The 18066-nt window shown below is 41.4% G+C and overlaps 1 protein-coding gene across 1 annotated transcript in view; it reads right to left on the bottom strand.

Moving 5' to 3' along the window:
• CDK6 (cyclin dependent kinase 6) overlaps positions 1-18066 on the bottom strand; it is a 232642-nt gene that overhangs the window by 113836 nt on the left and 100740 nt on the right. The window contains exon 3 of the mRNA XM_032305106.1: positions 7644-7811. Coding sequence (XP_032160997.1) covers positions 7644-7811 — 168 coding nt within the window. The remainder of the gene's footprint in view (positions 1-7643; positions 7812-18066) is intronic.

Raw genomic sequence — 18066 nt, 5'->3', positions numbered from 1 at the left:
AACCCCAAAAACAACCACACACACACAAACACAAACACTTTAGATGCTTATAACTGATGATGCTGTGACTCCAGCAGCAACATGGAAAATGTGGTTGGAAATTCATTCACTGATTCACTGGTGAAAGCCGGGAGCTGGGGAAGAACTTAATGAAGTTCAAGGAGAAATTTAGTGCGGTTAGACAACAGGGAATAGGTGTTGATGTGAATGGGGCTGGTCTCTGAGTGGGAGGGCAGGAGGGTAGGGTTGGGGCTACACTACAAAAAGCCTTCGCACGGCATGCTTACAGGGTTGGCGCTCACTCTTCAGACACTGGAGAATCGTGAAGATTCATTTTATTAACTCATCACGTATTTATCAAGTGCCCACCATGTGTCAGGAAGGTGCTGTGGGAAACACTAGAATAGCATAAGATGTGGATTGAAGGAATAAAAATGGATATATCCAATGTAACAGAAGTTCAGTAACATATCTCAACAAAGGAACGTACACCAGGAGTCTGTCAAAACCTAAGCAAAGTGATGACACTGCCACCTCTCCTCACCTGGATGTAAGTAATGACATTTATAAAACCACAGAAGCTCACATATCCAAAGAATATGTGAAAGAGGAGGTAAAAGTACAAGTTACAGAAACACTGTTTTACATTCAGTTCCAAGGACTGTGCCTTCTACTCCTCTGGATGAACATGAACATATCCGAGTTAGGCAAATTTTGGGGAGATGAATGAAAAGATCTCATTAAATAGGCTCTTCTGACCAGCCCCTGACCAAGCAAAGAAGGCACATTCCCGTAAGAGTTATGGGTTAAACATAAGACCCAACAAAACTTCTTCCATCTTCTGGATCCCTGAGAAACCTCTGCCTGCAAAACCTTTCTATAGTACTTGGTCTTGTCAACCTTAAGTTAGTGCTTTGTCTGGACACTCAGACTGGGCCTCAGGTTCTGAGATTTGAATGGCTTCACACAGGGTGCTTCCATAACAGTATATGAAAAATCAGGTGACAACCAGACCATGTCTATATGGTACCTTGACAGGACATGGTGGCCAAATGGATACACGGAATCAGAGAACATCCTGTCCTTTCTTCGAGTAAAACACCCTTCAGGCAATAGCATTACAGTTAAACTGTTTTCATCCAGAATTAACTGGCAACAGTGATCACTTAGGAAGGAGCTAGAATTAGGTGAGTCAAATGAATGACTATTGTTTATAAACAAGGAAAGCAGTCATTTCATTAACTTCACAAGTATACATGGTTCAGCTACACACCCACGTGAACAGACATACACCCACACAGCAGCCTTCCGTACAGCATGGAGATGCTCAGCTTCCCACACAGGAGAAATTCTCACCGCAGTCTTCAATGCTTGCTTTCACTGGGGAGGCAGAATTCACCTATCAGATGGCAACTCAAAATGGGTTTTACTGCCACTGAGAATGTGCGCTGAAGGATCTGGATGGGTTCTCATGTTTGTGTTGGCTCTGGCATTTTCCACGTACCCAGCCCTGGGAATCCTAAAGAAAATGTGTCCTGTTCCCAGCTCTGTGCACTGCCCCATTGTGTTCCACTTCCCTCACTGGTGAAAGTGAAAACGAAACCAGCACAAACACTCCATTGTTCACTATGAAATATGTACTGGCAACTGGAAATGTTCACAAAACAGACCTGGTTGTGTCATGGCAAGGGGATGTGGAGTGGGGAGGGAGTTACAGGAGCCTTTCCGGCTTCAGAGGTGTGTCCTGCACTTTCGCTGAGGTGCTGAGGCGACAGACCTTTGGGTTTTTTCCATTATACTTGACTCAGGCTCCTGGTCTGATTTACTCAGTATGCACTGGCAGCGTCTGCAGGCTTCTGTGGGAGCAGCTCGGCTGCCCGAGCTGAGGCACAGACCTTGCCAGGTCTCCGTAGGAAATACAACACGCACGAAGAGGAAACAAGCATCAACAATTTATTTGCTCTTGTAAAAGATGACATTGTTCTGCCATCTCTGGTCCCACCTCACTTTGTCAACTTGGTGGTGCTGGCGGGGTACTGTGAAGTGAACTATTTCAAACACAAACAGAGAAAGCGAGTGCAGGCTGCCTCAGGACAATGCTGCTGACCTCTCTCAGCATCTCACTGCCCTGCAAGGGTGCGCGAGGAGAGCTTCCCTGATCCCCAGCCTACAAGGGTTCCTCAGACACAGGACCCAATCAGACTGTGTCCCTTCCCTTTACTGGATGTCAGTTTCTATCTATTCATTTCTTTTTGTGATCATTGTGATGAGATCATGAACTCCATGAAAGCAAAGACTGTGTCCACTTCTAGTCCACATCATCCCTCAGGTTCACTGACAGTGGTCGGCACAGGGAAAGGCAGCAGCAATTATCTGCTGACTGAATGCTCAGTCCATTTCATGACTCTCCTCCCTTAGGCTTATCATCAAGTTTTTGAATATGCACTGGTTCTCTAGTGTTTACTAAATGCTACCAAACTAGGGTTAGAGTAGGAAACCACCCATTGCTGAAGGCGTGAGAGTGGGATGTGAGGAATTGGAGTTTTTATAATATTGAGGTTTTAAATAAATGAATGATCTTAAATAATTTGGGGAATTACTCTCCAAGTGAATCCTTCTAATTTGTAGGGCTGTCAAATGAAGTATTCCATGTTTACTGTTTATTTGTTGTTTTTTGGTGATTTCTACAGAGAGGAAGATGTTTTCAGAACAAGTCTCTCTCTCTTTTTAAGATTTTGTTTATTTGAGAGAGAGAGCGAGCGAGCGAGCGCAAGCATGGGGAGGGGCAGAGAGAAAATTCCAAGCTGACTCTGCGCGGAGCAGGGACCCGGTCGCAGGGCTGGATCCCATGACCCTGAGATCACAATCCAAGCTGAAATCAAGAGCTGGATGCTTAACAGACTGAGCCACCCAGGCAGCCCCACAAGCATCTCTTAATAGAATAGATGATATGGGGGGAAAAAAAAACCCTTGGAGAGGGGAATTTAATTCATTTAGTGAAAATTTCATTAAGTCATTACAAAAACGGGAGAATTTCTTACTCTTCCATTATGGTACAAAGTAGAATTCTCCTCCAAACTGTGTATTACACACAAACACTGGAGGGAAAATGCTAATTGTACCTTTTTCTAATGGTTGTAGAAAGGCCCTCCAATTGCCCTGAAAAGTCACTGTAAGGCTTGTTCCCTGCAGAGCAGAGATAGGTATATGGCAGGCCATTCCTGGACTTGACCTCAGCATGTGAAGTTACAGAGACACTAAAAGGCACAACCTCACTTTAAGGTGTAGAATCCTCTCTCTCCACAGGCAGCTTTCTGGTGACTGTCCTGGGAGAGCGTCTGGGTCTTCTGGCAATGACATCTGGATATAAAACCGTTAACACTGGCATTGCTCTGGACGGTCCTCGAAAAGTTCCATGTTTGGTGAGTGTAGCATGGTGTGTGCACGGCTGGGATTATACTCTTGGTGATTTTTAAGGGGGCAGACACACACAGGAGTGAATCAAGAGAATGCTTGGGTTTTCCTAAGCAACAATCCATTTATAAGATGTTCAAGTCTGCGCACATGTGGCAGAAGTTTTATTCTGAGGTCTACATAAAAAAATCATTGAGCCAGGGGAAGCCTGGGTGACTCAGTCCCTTGAGCATCCGACTCCTGATTGCGACTCAGGTCTCGAACTCAGTCAGGGTCCTGAGATTGAGCTTATACTGGGATCTGTGCTGGGCATGGAGCCTGCTTGAGATTCTCTGTCCCTCTCCCTTTCCCCTCTCTCTGCTCTCTATTTCTTTCTCTTAAACAGCATGACCACCACTACCAACAAAGGTAATTTAGCCAGGAGGTACAAGTTCATGCCTCCATGTTCTCTACTGTGTCAAAAATGTGGCATGAGCTAGTTGTTTTTAATAAGACTTAAAATATATTTTAAAAAATACACTGTTGGGACTTTTGTGGACTTTCTGGTTGCCCTTTGTAGGACCCAGTAACTCCACAGAACACAGTCTCATGTCCTCTGAGGTACTGGCCTACGGTGTGGGGAGGAGGAAGGGAGTGGGGGCGGGAGGTGAGAGCCAGAATATTAGTTCAATTTAAATTAGTTACATTTCCCCAAGCTGTTTACAATCTGTTTGGTGAGTTCAGATTCAACCTGGTCACAAACTGCTTATCCGAGTCTCAGTTTCCCCACCTGCCAAACAAGGCAGTTGGTAGAGAGCTCTCCAAACACTGCATCCAACGGCAATAGTACCGTGTCACCCTGTGTGCTGCGTAGACCAATTCAGGAAAACAGTAATAAACATTTGACAACACAGAACTATGAAGACTGCTCCCTCCCTGGGCTGCGGGTCACAGTGCTTCATGATGATCAGAGTCATCATCACACTGCTGGTGATGTCCCAGGTCCTGCTCCTCAGACTCTCCGCAGCAGACCTGCGAGCACAACCACGTGTGACCAAAACTGCTGGCTGAGTGGTCGGTTGCTCTTTCTCTCTTTTATCCTGACAGACGAAAATGAGTTGCACCATACACTGCATAAGACATGGAAAGTACTTAGAAATGTCGACTTTAGAACGACTCTAAATATCATTTTAGCTAGCCTTGTAGTCATTCCACTGAATAAGCATGTATTACTCAAACACTTCTGTCATCGAGATTATATAACCCATGAGTCATGATTCTTATACACGTCACTTCCATGCAATGGAAAGAACCTCCCTGTAACCTACTCTCTTCATCCACAAACGTCGTAGTATTTCAATACTGGTCATAGGAATTGATGCTCACGGTTTCAGAGACATTTCTGATGAAAAGAGCCCACGGCAGGTATTAGGGGTAATGGGGGTCCCACCGCGCTTCACAGCCCCAGCTCCTTCCTGCAGCACAAGATCTCACACACACAGTTATGTGCGTCCCAAGCCCAGTGTGCCTGCAAACTGTTGCCCTCAGACTTGGGTGAACACATAGGTGGTACAATCTACCGTCCGGAGGAAGGACCCATTCGGTCAGGGAACTGCAATGCCCTGAGTGTGGTGGGGTGAGGGTAGGAGTCTTGGACTCCAGTCAGAGTATCTCCAGCTGGATTCGATGCTCCACGGACAGAGGCCCAGCTGGCGCAGGGCCAGTGCGGGCTCCCGGCAAGTACGAGATCCAGGCCAGGGGCCCTGCCTGCCTGAGTCTAAGGCATTCATGGTAGCCATTCGCATCTTCATTCTACAATCTTTAAATAAACAGGTTACTGTTACACAGCCTAAGTCACGCATCACCCACAGCTATGACTATGGTCCACTCTTACAAGAACTGCCCTCAATTTTTTCTCAAAAGACCAATTCCTTCAAGGAGCATACAGCCTGATACAGAGGACCCTAAAAATAATTACAAACAAGCTAGAAAACAGTATTATGAAAGACATGAGTAAGATGTCCCTCTGGAAACACTGAGGGACTGATTTCTGCAGGGAGTACCCGAAGGGGACATCTGAGTCTGGCTTTGGAAGAGAATGAAGGTAGTAGCATTTCTCATGGCCCTAAGATGGGAGTTTCGAATCAGTTAACTTGTAATTCCTTTAACATTCCACAGATTAAGTTGATTCCCAGGTCCTGTATGACATAACCCACTAAAAAATGTTTATTTCCAGGAAGTGGAGTGCAGTCTTTTCTCTTCAAGAAATTCTAAAAATAAATACCAGTTCAGTCTGAAAAACTGATTTTAAGTCTTTATATATCACCACGTCTATGTTAACTAATGCATCACTAAACTAAATGGACTTTTCCTTAAATAGAAAAACAGAAAACAATGGGAAAAATTTTAAATGCAGTACCCTTTAGGAATCATAACCTTTATTACCGACATTAAATTCCAGCTATCATTCTTGCAAATAACGTCCAATTTGTTGCAGTGTCTTTCCCAGCTGCTAGTATTTTTTACTTTCTATCACCACAGGAAATACAGAATATAGAGTACAAATCAGACATTGAAAAATCAGGTATTTATGACAACCCTTTCCCTTTTCTCTATGAAATAATCTGTCTACATTTTCCTGCCTGAACATATCAACTTTCCGCAAGAATGGAATGTTAATTGATGTTACGCACAAGCTGGGCTATCATTCCTCAAATTTAGTAAGAAAAAAAAAAAAAACCACCCAGAAAACAAACAAAAAATCCCAAAACAAAACCAATTGGGTTTCCTGTTTTTATTTATGGTTTTTTGTGCCCATGCTTCCCTCAATGAAAGTACTCAAGGAGCTCAGCTCCTTCCATTTGCTCCCCTGATAACCACTGGAATGACAAAGCCTATTTTAAGCTTTTCCTCAGGGACTCCAAACACCATGCACAACTATATTCTAGGGAAGCCCACAGCCTACCTAACCCTTCCCACCAGGGAAACCCACAGACTCAGCAGTTCGGCTGTGATCATATACGAATACAAGGGCTCACTCCACCCAGCCCAAAGCTGAGGCGTATCCTTTAAATACAATCTACTGTCTTGTCTTCTGAAAAGTATGATTTATCTTTCAACAATGGTGACACACTCCAAGGAAGCTTCTGTAAAAATTCTGATGCCCCAGGTAAAGCATAAAATGCTGAGAAAGTATGTGGTCTTACATGTCCAAGATGTAGTCTCCATATTCTGGGGGTGGGGAAATGGAACATTTTTGTAAACTGGACGTTTTCCTAAGACAAGTTACCTCAGTGAATGTCTAACTGCCCTTCTGTCTATTTCTCAGCTGAGGCATTACTGGAATTTGGGTAAACAATTCTTTGGTGGGCAAAGTATCAGCCTCCTTGTAGCCACTGCCATCCCTCAAGTCATTAGGATGACCAAAGATGCCGCTATAAATTTCTCAACAGTGCCCTCCACCCAGGACCGTGTGGCCCCTCATTGAGAATCGCTTCAAGGCTAGAGATGGACTATGTAAAAAATGGCATACTGACCCAAGAAGAGTCTTTCTCTTAAGGTTTAATCTAATGCTTTGAGGACAATTTTTATAGTCTTCATGGACCCAAGGGGATTCTCAGCATCAACCTCCTACCCCAAGGAAGTAGGACAGTAGAGGGACATTCCTTGGCTTTTTGTATTTCCACATGAATTCACTACATGTAAAACAGGTCTTTCAAAGACAAATATTATCAGTGCCTACTGACAGGCAGCGGTGCGCTTGGCGGGGTGGGAGGGATGGGTGCTGCTTGTTCATGGGGCATCTTGGTTCACTGTAAATTTAATTTCTTCTTCATAGTTAGCACCAGAGCTTCAGAAGAGAGCTTTCACGAACAGACAGATCAACATTCCTGGAGCTCTTCCTCCCTAAACCCTTGAGCTGTGTTTCCCCAGACTCTCTGTATGCAGCTCTGAAAACAGTGGTTATGAGAAAAAGCATTTGGAAATTTTTAACTGATTCCTTTCTAGTGGCAACAACATAACAGACTATTTCTGCAATGGATCCTGTCCATGACGAGCCAAGTCTGGATGTGCCTGTAGTTGTAAGCAAAACCCTTTCTTTCTAGCCCTGCTTTTTAAAGGGCGCAAAGACATTTTGTACCCCAACCTAACCAGAGGCAGTGATAATCTCAGGGGCATGGTATGGGGGCAGTACATCATTTAATAGAGGAAATATAAGCTTAATGAAACAACAGCACATTCCCACTCACCACTGAGGTAAGAGCCATCTGGAAACTGTAGATGCGGGCAAGGCCGAAGTCAGCCAGCTTTATTTGTCCGCTGCTGGTCACCAGAATGTTCTGCGGTTTTAGGTCACGATGCACTACTCGGTGAGAATGAAGAAAATCTAGACCTCGGAGAAGCTGAAACATCATGTCCTAAATAAAATGAAAAAAGAAAATCAAGAAACTGTCAAAACAGAATTCAACATGCGGAATCATTAGCACTGGAAAGCATTTGACAAGTGTTTACGGAAGAAATCCATCTGTCTCCCTTCCCACCTCTCCAGTCTCCCATTCTCAAGGTCACTAACAAAAAATTTCACAATGACCTGTATTCTATGAAAGGAAAATTTAAAATAGTTTCAGGTGGCACTGGAAATATTCTGGAGGAAGAATATCAAACTGGTGTCTACAGTAAACTGGGGGGAAGAAGTAAGCAGTAAGACCGAGATACTTTTTATTTCATGAATTTTTATATGGTTTAATATGTTATACAATTAAAACCAAGTAAATGGTAGTAATATAATGGGAATCCCTATTATTTTTATAGCACCTAACACTAAGCAATCACTACATGTCAAGCACTGTTCTAAACACATTCTGTTTAGGAACTCAATATACAACCCAACACTGGGTTAATGACAGCATTACCCTCATTTTATAGGCCAAGAAACTGATTCACAGGTATATACAATTATCTCAAAGTAACAACACTAGCCAAGAAGTCAGTCGTGATTCAAACCACAGTCTAGAAAAAGTGGGTTCAAATCCCCAAAGAACTCCTTTATTAGATCAATGTCAGAATGAGTATAAAGCCAAGTAAGCCATTTAACATGCCCCAAGCCTCCATTCTGGTCTGTAAAACGGGAAAGCAACAAAACTTACTTCACAGGATCATTGTTTGTAAAGCACTTAGCAAAGTAGTAAGCATTCAATAAATGGCAGCTCTTAATGCTATCACTACCAACCAGCATGGATCCGGCAGTAGGGGGGACTTCCAAAAAATAAACCAATGTCCCATCTTTCTCTAACTTTGGAACTGGTAAAATGAGAAGTTTTAAACCTCAGAAACAGTGTGTGAAAGTAGGAATTCAAGATACTGACTATTTGATCCTTTGAAATCTTGGGTTAACCAGACTGACCTACCCTCCCAAATATTGTACAAATGGTGTATACAAGGGAGGATGGAATTATTTTGTTCATATAAGGATTAGACAAATGGGAAGGCAGCATCATGGGCTTCAGAGCTGGCAGAGGCTGTGCGGACATCCTTGTTCATCAGATGGACCTTATTTGGTTACTGGTTGTCAGTACTGGTTTTTCCTTCAGAGCTGGGAGTTCTGTCTTTACGTGAGGTCTTGTTGAAAACCAAAGCCTCGGTTTTCCAGAAAGCGAAGAGAAGACAGTGCTCACTTTTTATAATATTATGAAATTACATGAAGTAACATCTGCCAAGGGCGGGGGGGAGCTTTGTAGAACATGGTAAGCATTCAGTCAGTGACAATCACTCAAGTGTCCTGTTTCCCCAGGGAGACAGACACAAACAACTCTAAGAAAATGTGGCCAATGACAAGGTCAGCGAATCTGCTGAATCCTTAGCATTGGAAATTCAATGTCACAGGTGTACTAGAATCCCTTGGAGATGCCCATCTATGGACATTCTGAACTAGGAGGGTTTACCTTCTAGGTTTTCAAAGGAAGAACTCTTTAGAGAAAACTGCACTGTTGAGGGTCAGTCCTTTAAGACCTGGGAACCACTGCAGGTCACACACCTCACAATGCACACACTTCTGGTGTGAAAATGAAGCATGTGATGTTTACAAAAGTAGTGGGGCAGATCAGTCATTACCGGAAATGTATGCACATGACTTGTAAGGCCTGGATTTTAAACAGCATGATTAACCTAAAGTAATGCCATGCTAGCCTACCATCTTTCCCTTCTTCTACCCTAAACACCACCCATTTAACACTGCACAAAGAATAAATCGGTTTGCTTCATTTTTCAGTGCTCAGATAGTTTAAGCAGGTCATTAACAGAATAAAAATTTTAAAATTTGAACTAGTTAATTAACAGTAAAGCCCATCTAAAGTTTATAAAAAGCCTGAACCACAGAGTTAAAAAACAAAAAGTGTGCATGGCTTTTATTTGTGTATTTATTTATACAAGATGTACATCTTTCTTAACTACTAAATCGGTACATGCTTAATGCAGAAATTGTTTTAAAAATCCAGAGGATGGTGGAGCCTGGATGGCTCAGTTGGTTAAGCATCTAACTCTTTTTTTTTTTTTTTTAAAGATTTTATTTATTTATTTGACACAGAGAGAGAGAGATCACAAGTAGACAGACAGGCAGGCAGAGAGAGAGGGGGAAGCGAGAGCCTGATGTGGGCCTTGATCTCAGGACCCTGAGATTATGACCTGAGCCAAAGGCAGAGGCTTAACCCACTGAGCCACCCAGGTACCCTAAGCATCTAACTCTAGATTTCTGCTCAGGTCATGATCTCAGGGTCATGAGATGGAGTCCCATGTGGGGCTCCATGCTCAGCATGCAGTCTGTTTGTCCCTCTCTGTTCCTCTCCCTGTTCTCTCTCTGTTTCTCTCTCAAATAAATAAATAAACAAATATTTTTTAAAAATCCAGAGGAAGAACATAAATCACTCAAAATCCTACCATTTAGAGAACAGAGAAAACTTTACCATTAAACAATTTTGTCTTTCTGGTCTTTCAAAAATTACAGATGTTGCTATAGTTATAGGAATAAATATATAGTATTTACAACTATATACAACATATAGCACATATAAAGAATATTAATATACACATGTATTTATAAATAAAAATTATTATTCTGTACACGTTATTCTGGGGTTGTTTTAAAGGCATTTAACAATTCAATATGCATATTTTTGCCATGTCAACAAAATTCTACTATATATATATGTGTGTGTGTGTGTGTGTGTTTTTAATAGAACATTATTTTTTAAGATTTTATTTATTTGAGAGATCACAAGTAGGCAGAGAGGCAGGCAGAGAGAGAAAGGGAAGCAGGCTCCCCTCTGAGCAGAGAGCCCGATGTGGGGCTCGATCCCAGGACCCTGGGATCATGACCTGAGCTGAAGGCAGAGGCTTTAACCCACTGAGCCACCCAGGTGCCCCTAGAACATGATTTTTTTTTTTTTTTTAAGATTTTATTTATTTGTCAGAGAGAGAGAGGGAGCGAGAGCGAGCACAGACAGACAAAATGGCAGGCAGAGACAGAGGGAGAAGCAGGCTCCCTGCCGAGCAAGGAGCCCGATGTGGGACTCGATCCCAGGACGCTGGGATCATGACCTGAGCCGAAGGCAGCTGCTTAACCAACTGAGCCACCCAGGCGTCCCTAGAACATGATTTTTAATGGCTGCATGGTTTTCTTCCCTGGGGTATGCCATCATCATTATTTGGTTTTAGTTACATTATTTTGGAACTTCTACCAAGAGTCTGGTCCCCCTTCATTTAAAGGCTGGGGTACATGAGAATGGCTTGTTACCATTTTAAGTATTACAACCAGCACAGTTTAAGTAGTGTCAACCCATGTAATGCTGATTCCATGTAAATGATGCTTATAGATTTATGTTAAGTTGATTTTATGTAAGATTAATATTCTTCAGATTTTACTAGGCTATTAAATCTTTTTTTTTTTTTTGTGGTGAGCATACAGGGTTTTCTTTTAATCCTACAATATTCAGCTACAAAAGAGTTTTGAACTCTGTGAGCTTTGAATTAAATGATTTAAAATTTTTCGCCCAAGTCTCATGATCTTCATTAATTCAACTGTGAGGTAGTTTGAGGCATGTTATAGACTTATAGTAAGTGTGATGTGGAAACCCTCCTCAATCTTTAGTGTCTTTCACTGGAACACCTAATCTCAAAGGGAAAATACACTCAGCTATGTCAGGGACTCCAGTCACAAAGAAGAGTAAGGCATGGTCCCAATTCCTGAGAATGATATGAACGAATAAAACTGTTACACTAAACATGGCAGGAAAAAACCCTTTCCTTCAGAATCAGAAGAAGTGCTTGGATCAAAGACATTTCAAAGGACTCTTAAGCTTATTACCTGTTCGATCTCAGTTTACAGTATTGTGAGACATACTTGTCTTTCACTGGAACACCTAATCTCAAAGGGAAAATACACTCAGCTATGTCAGGGACTCCAGTCACAAAGAAGAGTAAGACATGGTCCCAATTCCTGAGAATGATATGAACGAATAAACTGTTACACTAAACATGGCAGGAAAAAACCCTTTCCTTCAGAATCAGAAGAGTGCTTGGATCAAAGACATTTCAAAGGACTCTTAAGCTTATTACCTGTTCGATCTCAGTTTACAGTATTGTGAGACATACTTTTAAATTAGCTCTTCAAGATTTTAATCTAAATTAATCTATTTTATATGAAACACATATTTCACAGTAATCCTGGTGATATAAGGCAATGAAACTACAGATACTGCCAATTAAGGCTCTTTAAGTTAAATACAGATTTAAACCTTTTAACATTACAATGCATAATTCTGGTTGAAAAGGTTTAAACATCTAGTCATGCTTACGATAAATAGTCACTTGGGGCCCTCACTCCATCTTTCTGAAGCAGGTGTCGTGGAAGTATGTTTCAACAGGACACCATCATGGAATGAAGTCTGGCTCCCAGTGACTTTGGGTGGGGTTTTGTCCTTGGTGACATACTCGTAGAAGATTCTGGACTTTACTCTGAATACTAGAAATCTATAAAGCTGTGTAATCATTTCTTAAAGGTGTTCTAGAGGTTCAGTCCTGTCATTTCTTTAAAAACAAAACAAACAAGCAAACTGAAAACTTGCCTCAAGCTTTTCTAATGGGAAAAACTTGTATTATTGGGTCTTTTTCCAACTACAAGGTGTAATCAGTACCAAAAGATACTAAAACACACAATTTATACCATACAGTAAATCACAGAAATGAAAACTTTCAACGGACAATTCTGGATTTTTGGCTTTATCTATGTTGACAAAGTCATGCCCTCAAGGTTTAAGTGACAAAAATATACATCAACAATCTAACTACTTAAAAACAAAAAATAAGGCATAAACAACCACAGTCAATGATAATCATTTTTGTCCTCCTTATAATGTGTAAATTATAGTATTTTCAAATTTGTTATTCAAGTTTCAAGTATCTTCATAATGATTTGTCGTTTCTTCCAAAGTCCTCCTATCTGGTTTGTTTTGTATGAAGGGTATTACAGGAGTCCACAGTTTAAAATGGATCACATAGGGCAGGGGCACCTGGGTGGCTCAGTGGGTTAAGCCACTGCCTTCAGCTCAGGTCATGATCTCAGGGTCCTGGGATCGAGTCCCGCATCGGGCTCTCTGCTCAGCAGGGAGCCTACCTCCCTCTTTCTCTCTCTGCCTTGCCTCTGTCTACTTATAATCTCTGTCAAATAAATAAATAAAATCTTTAAAAAAACAATAAAAAATGGATCATATACAACAAAGGTACTGTACATTAAACTGGTAACACATTGATTTAATGTGTTATTAAATGTTTAGGAATAGAAATAAAAGATCACGATCATCTACACATAAAAGGTGATGGTAAAAGCCGTAAAGAAAAGAAGAGCTCTTTAATAATAATGAGGGCTGGTCCTAGAATCTTTTTTTGTTTTTGTGGATCAAGAGTATATATTTTAAAATTCTTAATCATGGTAAAATACACATAAACACTAAACTGACCAGCTTAACAGTTCTTGAGTGCAGAGTTTAGTACTAAGTATATCCACACTGTAGTGCAACCAAGCTCCAGAATTTTTCCATCTTGCAAAACTTAAACTATACCCATTGAACAATTCTCCATTTCTCCCTCCACTCCGGACCCTGGCAACCACTCTCCTAACTCTCTGTCTCCATGAATTTGACTACTCCAGATACCTCAATGTAACTGGAATCATACTGTATTTGTCTTTTTGTGACTTGCTTACTTCACCTAGTATAATATCCTCAAGATTCAACCATGTGGTAGCGTATGCCAGAATGTCCATCCTTTTTAAGGCTGAATGATATTCCACTGTATGTATTTTCCACATTTTGCTTATCCATTCATCTGCTGATGGACCTATGGGTCGTTTCCACCTTTTGGCTACTGTGAATAATGCTGCCATGAGCGTGGGTGTCCAAAGATCTTTGTAACCCTGCTTTGAATTATTTGGGATAACACACACACACACACACACACACACACACCCTCTCCATCCAGAAGTGGAACTGCCAGATCTAGTCCCAGCATCTTTTAAAATCACAGTTCTCCCGTAAAGTGTGGTACAGTGTTACTACATAAAGCAATGGAGTAGAGACTAACAAAGCCATGTCTGGGTCGGTTGGCAGGTCATTTCACTCACTCCTATCTCTGTGTCAGGCAGAATCTGCTGTCTCCACATGAAGCTTACTGTGTGGCACACACCTTTATCCTACTTCAAAACTTGATAGAAGTTCCTTCATGCTTCCACTGATTAATTCCCCCACAAGAACAATGGACTGCAAAGACTGCTTTATAAATAGGTTCCCCCCGCTTCTCATTTTGATCAGAAGTACCCAAAGAATGGCCATCCAAAATCACAAATGGCAAAACAAATTCTGACAAAGCAAAGTGGGGGAGGTGGCTAAAGGAGGTTCCTTAAAACTTCAGATGAACTGAAAAGTTGTAATTCATGAATTCAAAGCAAGCAATAAATGGGAAGATCTGGAGAGGAGCTACAAGAGTCCCATGTGAGCTCTGTTCCAGTCAAGCTGTCTGGTCTTCCTGTCACTTCATCACACCGTGCACCGGCCGGGCCAGGGTGGGGTGGGGGATATGGGATAACTGAGTAAGGGCAACACATCACTGTGGGACTCTTCAGCAGCAACAAAGGCAAGGCCTCTAATTGCAAGTGCTGACTTTCTATTTTTACTGCTTCTAGGCAACTGGATAAAAGCATAATAGAAGTGGCTTTGTATGCCAATTTTATTAATAAAATATGTATTCTAAAGAGGGAATGAAAAGAATCCATATATTATTCATTCCTGGAAGTGATGATAATGCCAAAGTAAGAAAAGAATCAGTCTCAACTAACTAGAAATAAGAAAAGAACAACTAATTTTCACCAAGCCTGGAAATGTTGGTATGTGAAGGAGAATGTCATGACTAAACGGACAGTCTGAAAGAAGGAATCATTACGCCACAATGATGGCTATTATTAACCCACAGTGAAAAGTCATCGGGAATTGAAACTACAAATAGCAATGTGAATTATAACTTTTTTTCAGAGCAGGATATAAAAATCAGCATTGCATAAATAAGAAAATACAAAGCACAAGTGCCTAGAGGTTATTGACTAATGATCTAAATGATTTTTGTCCCTATGCACACTGTTTTGTGATCTTTTTAAAAACATTTAACAACACACTGTGGATATTTCCCCATTTCAACACATATTCTTCATAATAATTTTTTAAAACAATATGCTTTTTAATGGCTGCATCTGGAAAAATACCTTCTTATCTTTCCCCATTCTTCCTTCTGATTTCCATCTTTTGAGAATTTTCCCCTCATTTAGTACTTCCCTCCTCTCCAAATGAGGTAATGTGTTACAAAAGTTGGTTTTCTGCTCCAAAGCGGAGCATATTATTATTTGCCTACTGCAGTAGACATTATTGGTTGTCAGCCATGATGAACTGGTCCAAGGTAATCATATTCCCATTTGTTAGGAACTGACCCAGGGATGGACATGAGACCTGGCCAATGAGACATATGGGCAAATTTGCTCTAGAGTTTCAGGAAGTGTTTTCCCCTTTATAAGAGGACCACAGCAGAAAATTCTTGCTGTACTCCCTCCTCACCTCCCAGCCTCCACCCCACCATCCGTGCATCTTACACTAAGTGCTACTGTTTGAGGATATTAACTTGCAGTTGTAATAACCATCTTGAAACAGAAAGAGAGACATCATCGCACTCATAAAATGCCTGAGTGTAATGAGGTTAAGGATCTGGGTTTTTGATGATATTGTGGAATAGTTGAATCAACTTTGGGGCTGCCCACCTCTGGCCCTGTTACAGCAATAATGCCCGTATTTAAAGCTATTTTGCAGTTGAAAATTATTCTAACAGGAGTGCCTGGGTGGCTTAGTCGGTTAAGAGTCTGCCTTCGGCTCAAGTCATGATCCTGGAGTCCCAGGATCGAGCCCCATTGGGTTCCCTGCTCAGCGCAGAGTCTGCTTCTCCCTCTTCCACTCCCCCTGCTCATGCTCTCTCTCTGTCTCAAATAAATAAATAAAATCTTTAAAAAAAACAGAGAGAGAAAGAAAACTATTCTAACACATCACACTTAACTAAAATTATATTAACTAAAACCTGTTAAGGTCACTATCTCTCATTTACAGCCCTCTTTGCCTAACACCTCCCCCCAGCCCCCCCCAAAGGGGCTTGTCCCAGTATTCTTTTCTTGTTGCCCAATTATCACTTCCAGGTGGTTATCTTTCTCTCTTTGAGACTTATACCTCCTTCAAGTTACTGTCACCACATCCTCTTCCTTATCGCTATCATCTGCTATCAGTCCTCCATATTCCTCAGGGTCTGTGGCTCATCCTCTCTAACCTACACTCACCATTCTCCGGCAGAACTTCAACATTATGCAGCTAGGATGCTCTAGGGAGCACCTTAACTTCAGAGACCTTTGGCTTCTTTGACCCCATTCCATTATTTGCCATTTATTTCCATGGCTAAAAACCAGGAATGTGTGATCACTCAAGTCTGATGTAAAATATTTTAAATTAAAAAATGTTTATATTACTTTAATTACATTTATTGGGATATCAACACATCACTTAAATTTACATAAGCTTATTAGACAGCATATCTAATTAAATTTGGGGAGCAACTTCTTCATACACCATTTGCTAGATCTGCCAATTTGCTCATCTCTCTTGTTGGTCATTTTATCTTATCTTCTATACAAAGCTTAATCCTCCATTAGCCCAACCACTCTTTCTTTCTTGGCTGTTATACCTATGTTGCAGAGCACTATTTGCCGGTAGGGAGAAATGATCATGTATGTGTCCGTCATCAATATGAAGTCAGCCTTCAATCCTGATTATCACAGTGCCACCAGGCAATCCTACTGGTCCCTAATAAACCCTCCTGCTGTCCTTATAGGCCAGTCTGAATTTTTACGGCTGCCTCCTTACCTTATCTCCCTGTCTTCTCTTAGCACTCTGGCCTACACTCCACTATAGGGAGAAACGCAGACCGTCAAGGGAATGCTATTACATCCCTTGCGTCCACCTATAAATTTATAAGCACTGGCATCTTGCCCTGTCCTTTATCTTCTGATAGGAAGGATTTCCTGCCTTCTACCCAGTATTCACCTTCCCGCTATGCTCTGGGTCTTATTCAGTTCAGCTTATTCAAGTCACCATTGCTCTACTAGCCATTCCCCTACCAAGCCTTCTTCCCTCTCTATTGTCCCTTGACCAATAAATGACCCAAGCGACTCCCTTCCTTTTTTAAGAAATCTCTACACCTAACATGGGGCTTGAACTTACCATCTCGAGATCAAGAGTCACATGCTCCACCAACTGAGGCAGCCAGGTATCTCTCCCCTTCTTTTTTCAGACAATGATCTTTACACAGTAATGCACATTTTCCTATTTCTCATCCACATCACATCACTACAGTGAGTGGAGAGGCAGCAGCTCATGCAAGATCACCAATGACCACTCGTCTGCCACAACCAATGGGACATTCTACTCCGAACTTAATCTTGCCATGGCATTTCATACTGGGTCCCTCTCCCAGCCTCACTGTTCTCCCAAAGAAAAAGAACTTCTATGTTTCTGATTAGAAATGTTAACACATATTCACTGTTAACATAAAAAAAAAAAAATCAAAACACAAGGGAAAACATAAATATCACCCACAATTCTCCTATCCAAGGATAACCAAAATTAACATACTGGTGTATCCTCCCCAAATATTTCTCTCTATATATTTTCATATAAAAAGTTATTTTCTGTTTTATAAATGGTGTATTAGTGTATGTGATTTTGTAACTGCCTTTTTCACATCACAATGTATACTGAAGTCATTTGCATATCAAGGAATACAGATCTATTGCTCAATTTTTAATGGTTGTGTGCTATTCTACTTTTATTTGCACACTATCGCTAGCTAAAAGGCTTTTTAAAGAAGATTTATTTATTTATTTTTAGAGAGAGGGATAGGGTGAGAGAGAGTTGTTGGGGGGGGTGGAATCTGGAGCAGCCTCCCTGCTGAGTGTGGAGCCCAAAGCTGGGCTCCATTTCCTGACCCTGAGGTCATGACCTGAGCCAAAATCAAGAGTTGGCTTTTTAACAGACTAAGCCACCC

This window comes from Mustela erminea, chromosome 11 (assembly GCF_009829155.1).
Source record: "Mustela erminea isolate mMusErm1 chromosome 11, mMusErm1.Pri, whole genome shotgun sequence".
NCBI classification, from domain to species: Eukaryota; Metazoa; Chordata; class Mammalia; order Carnivora; family Mustelidae; genus Mustela; species Mustela erminea.
This window is presented reverse-complemented; position numbering and strand designations above follow the sequence as displayed.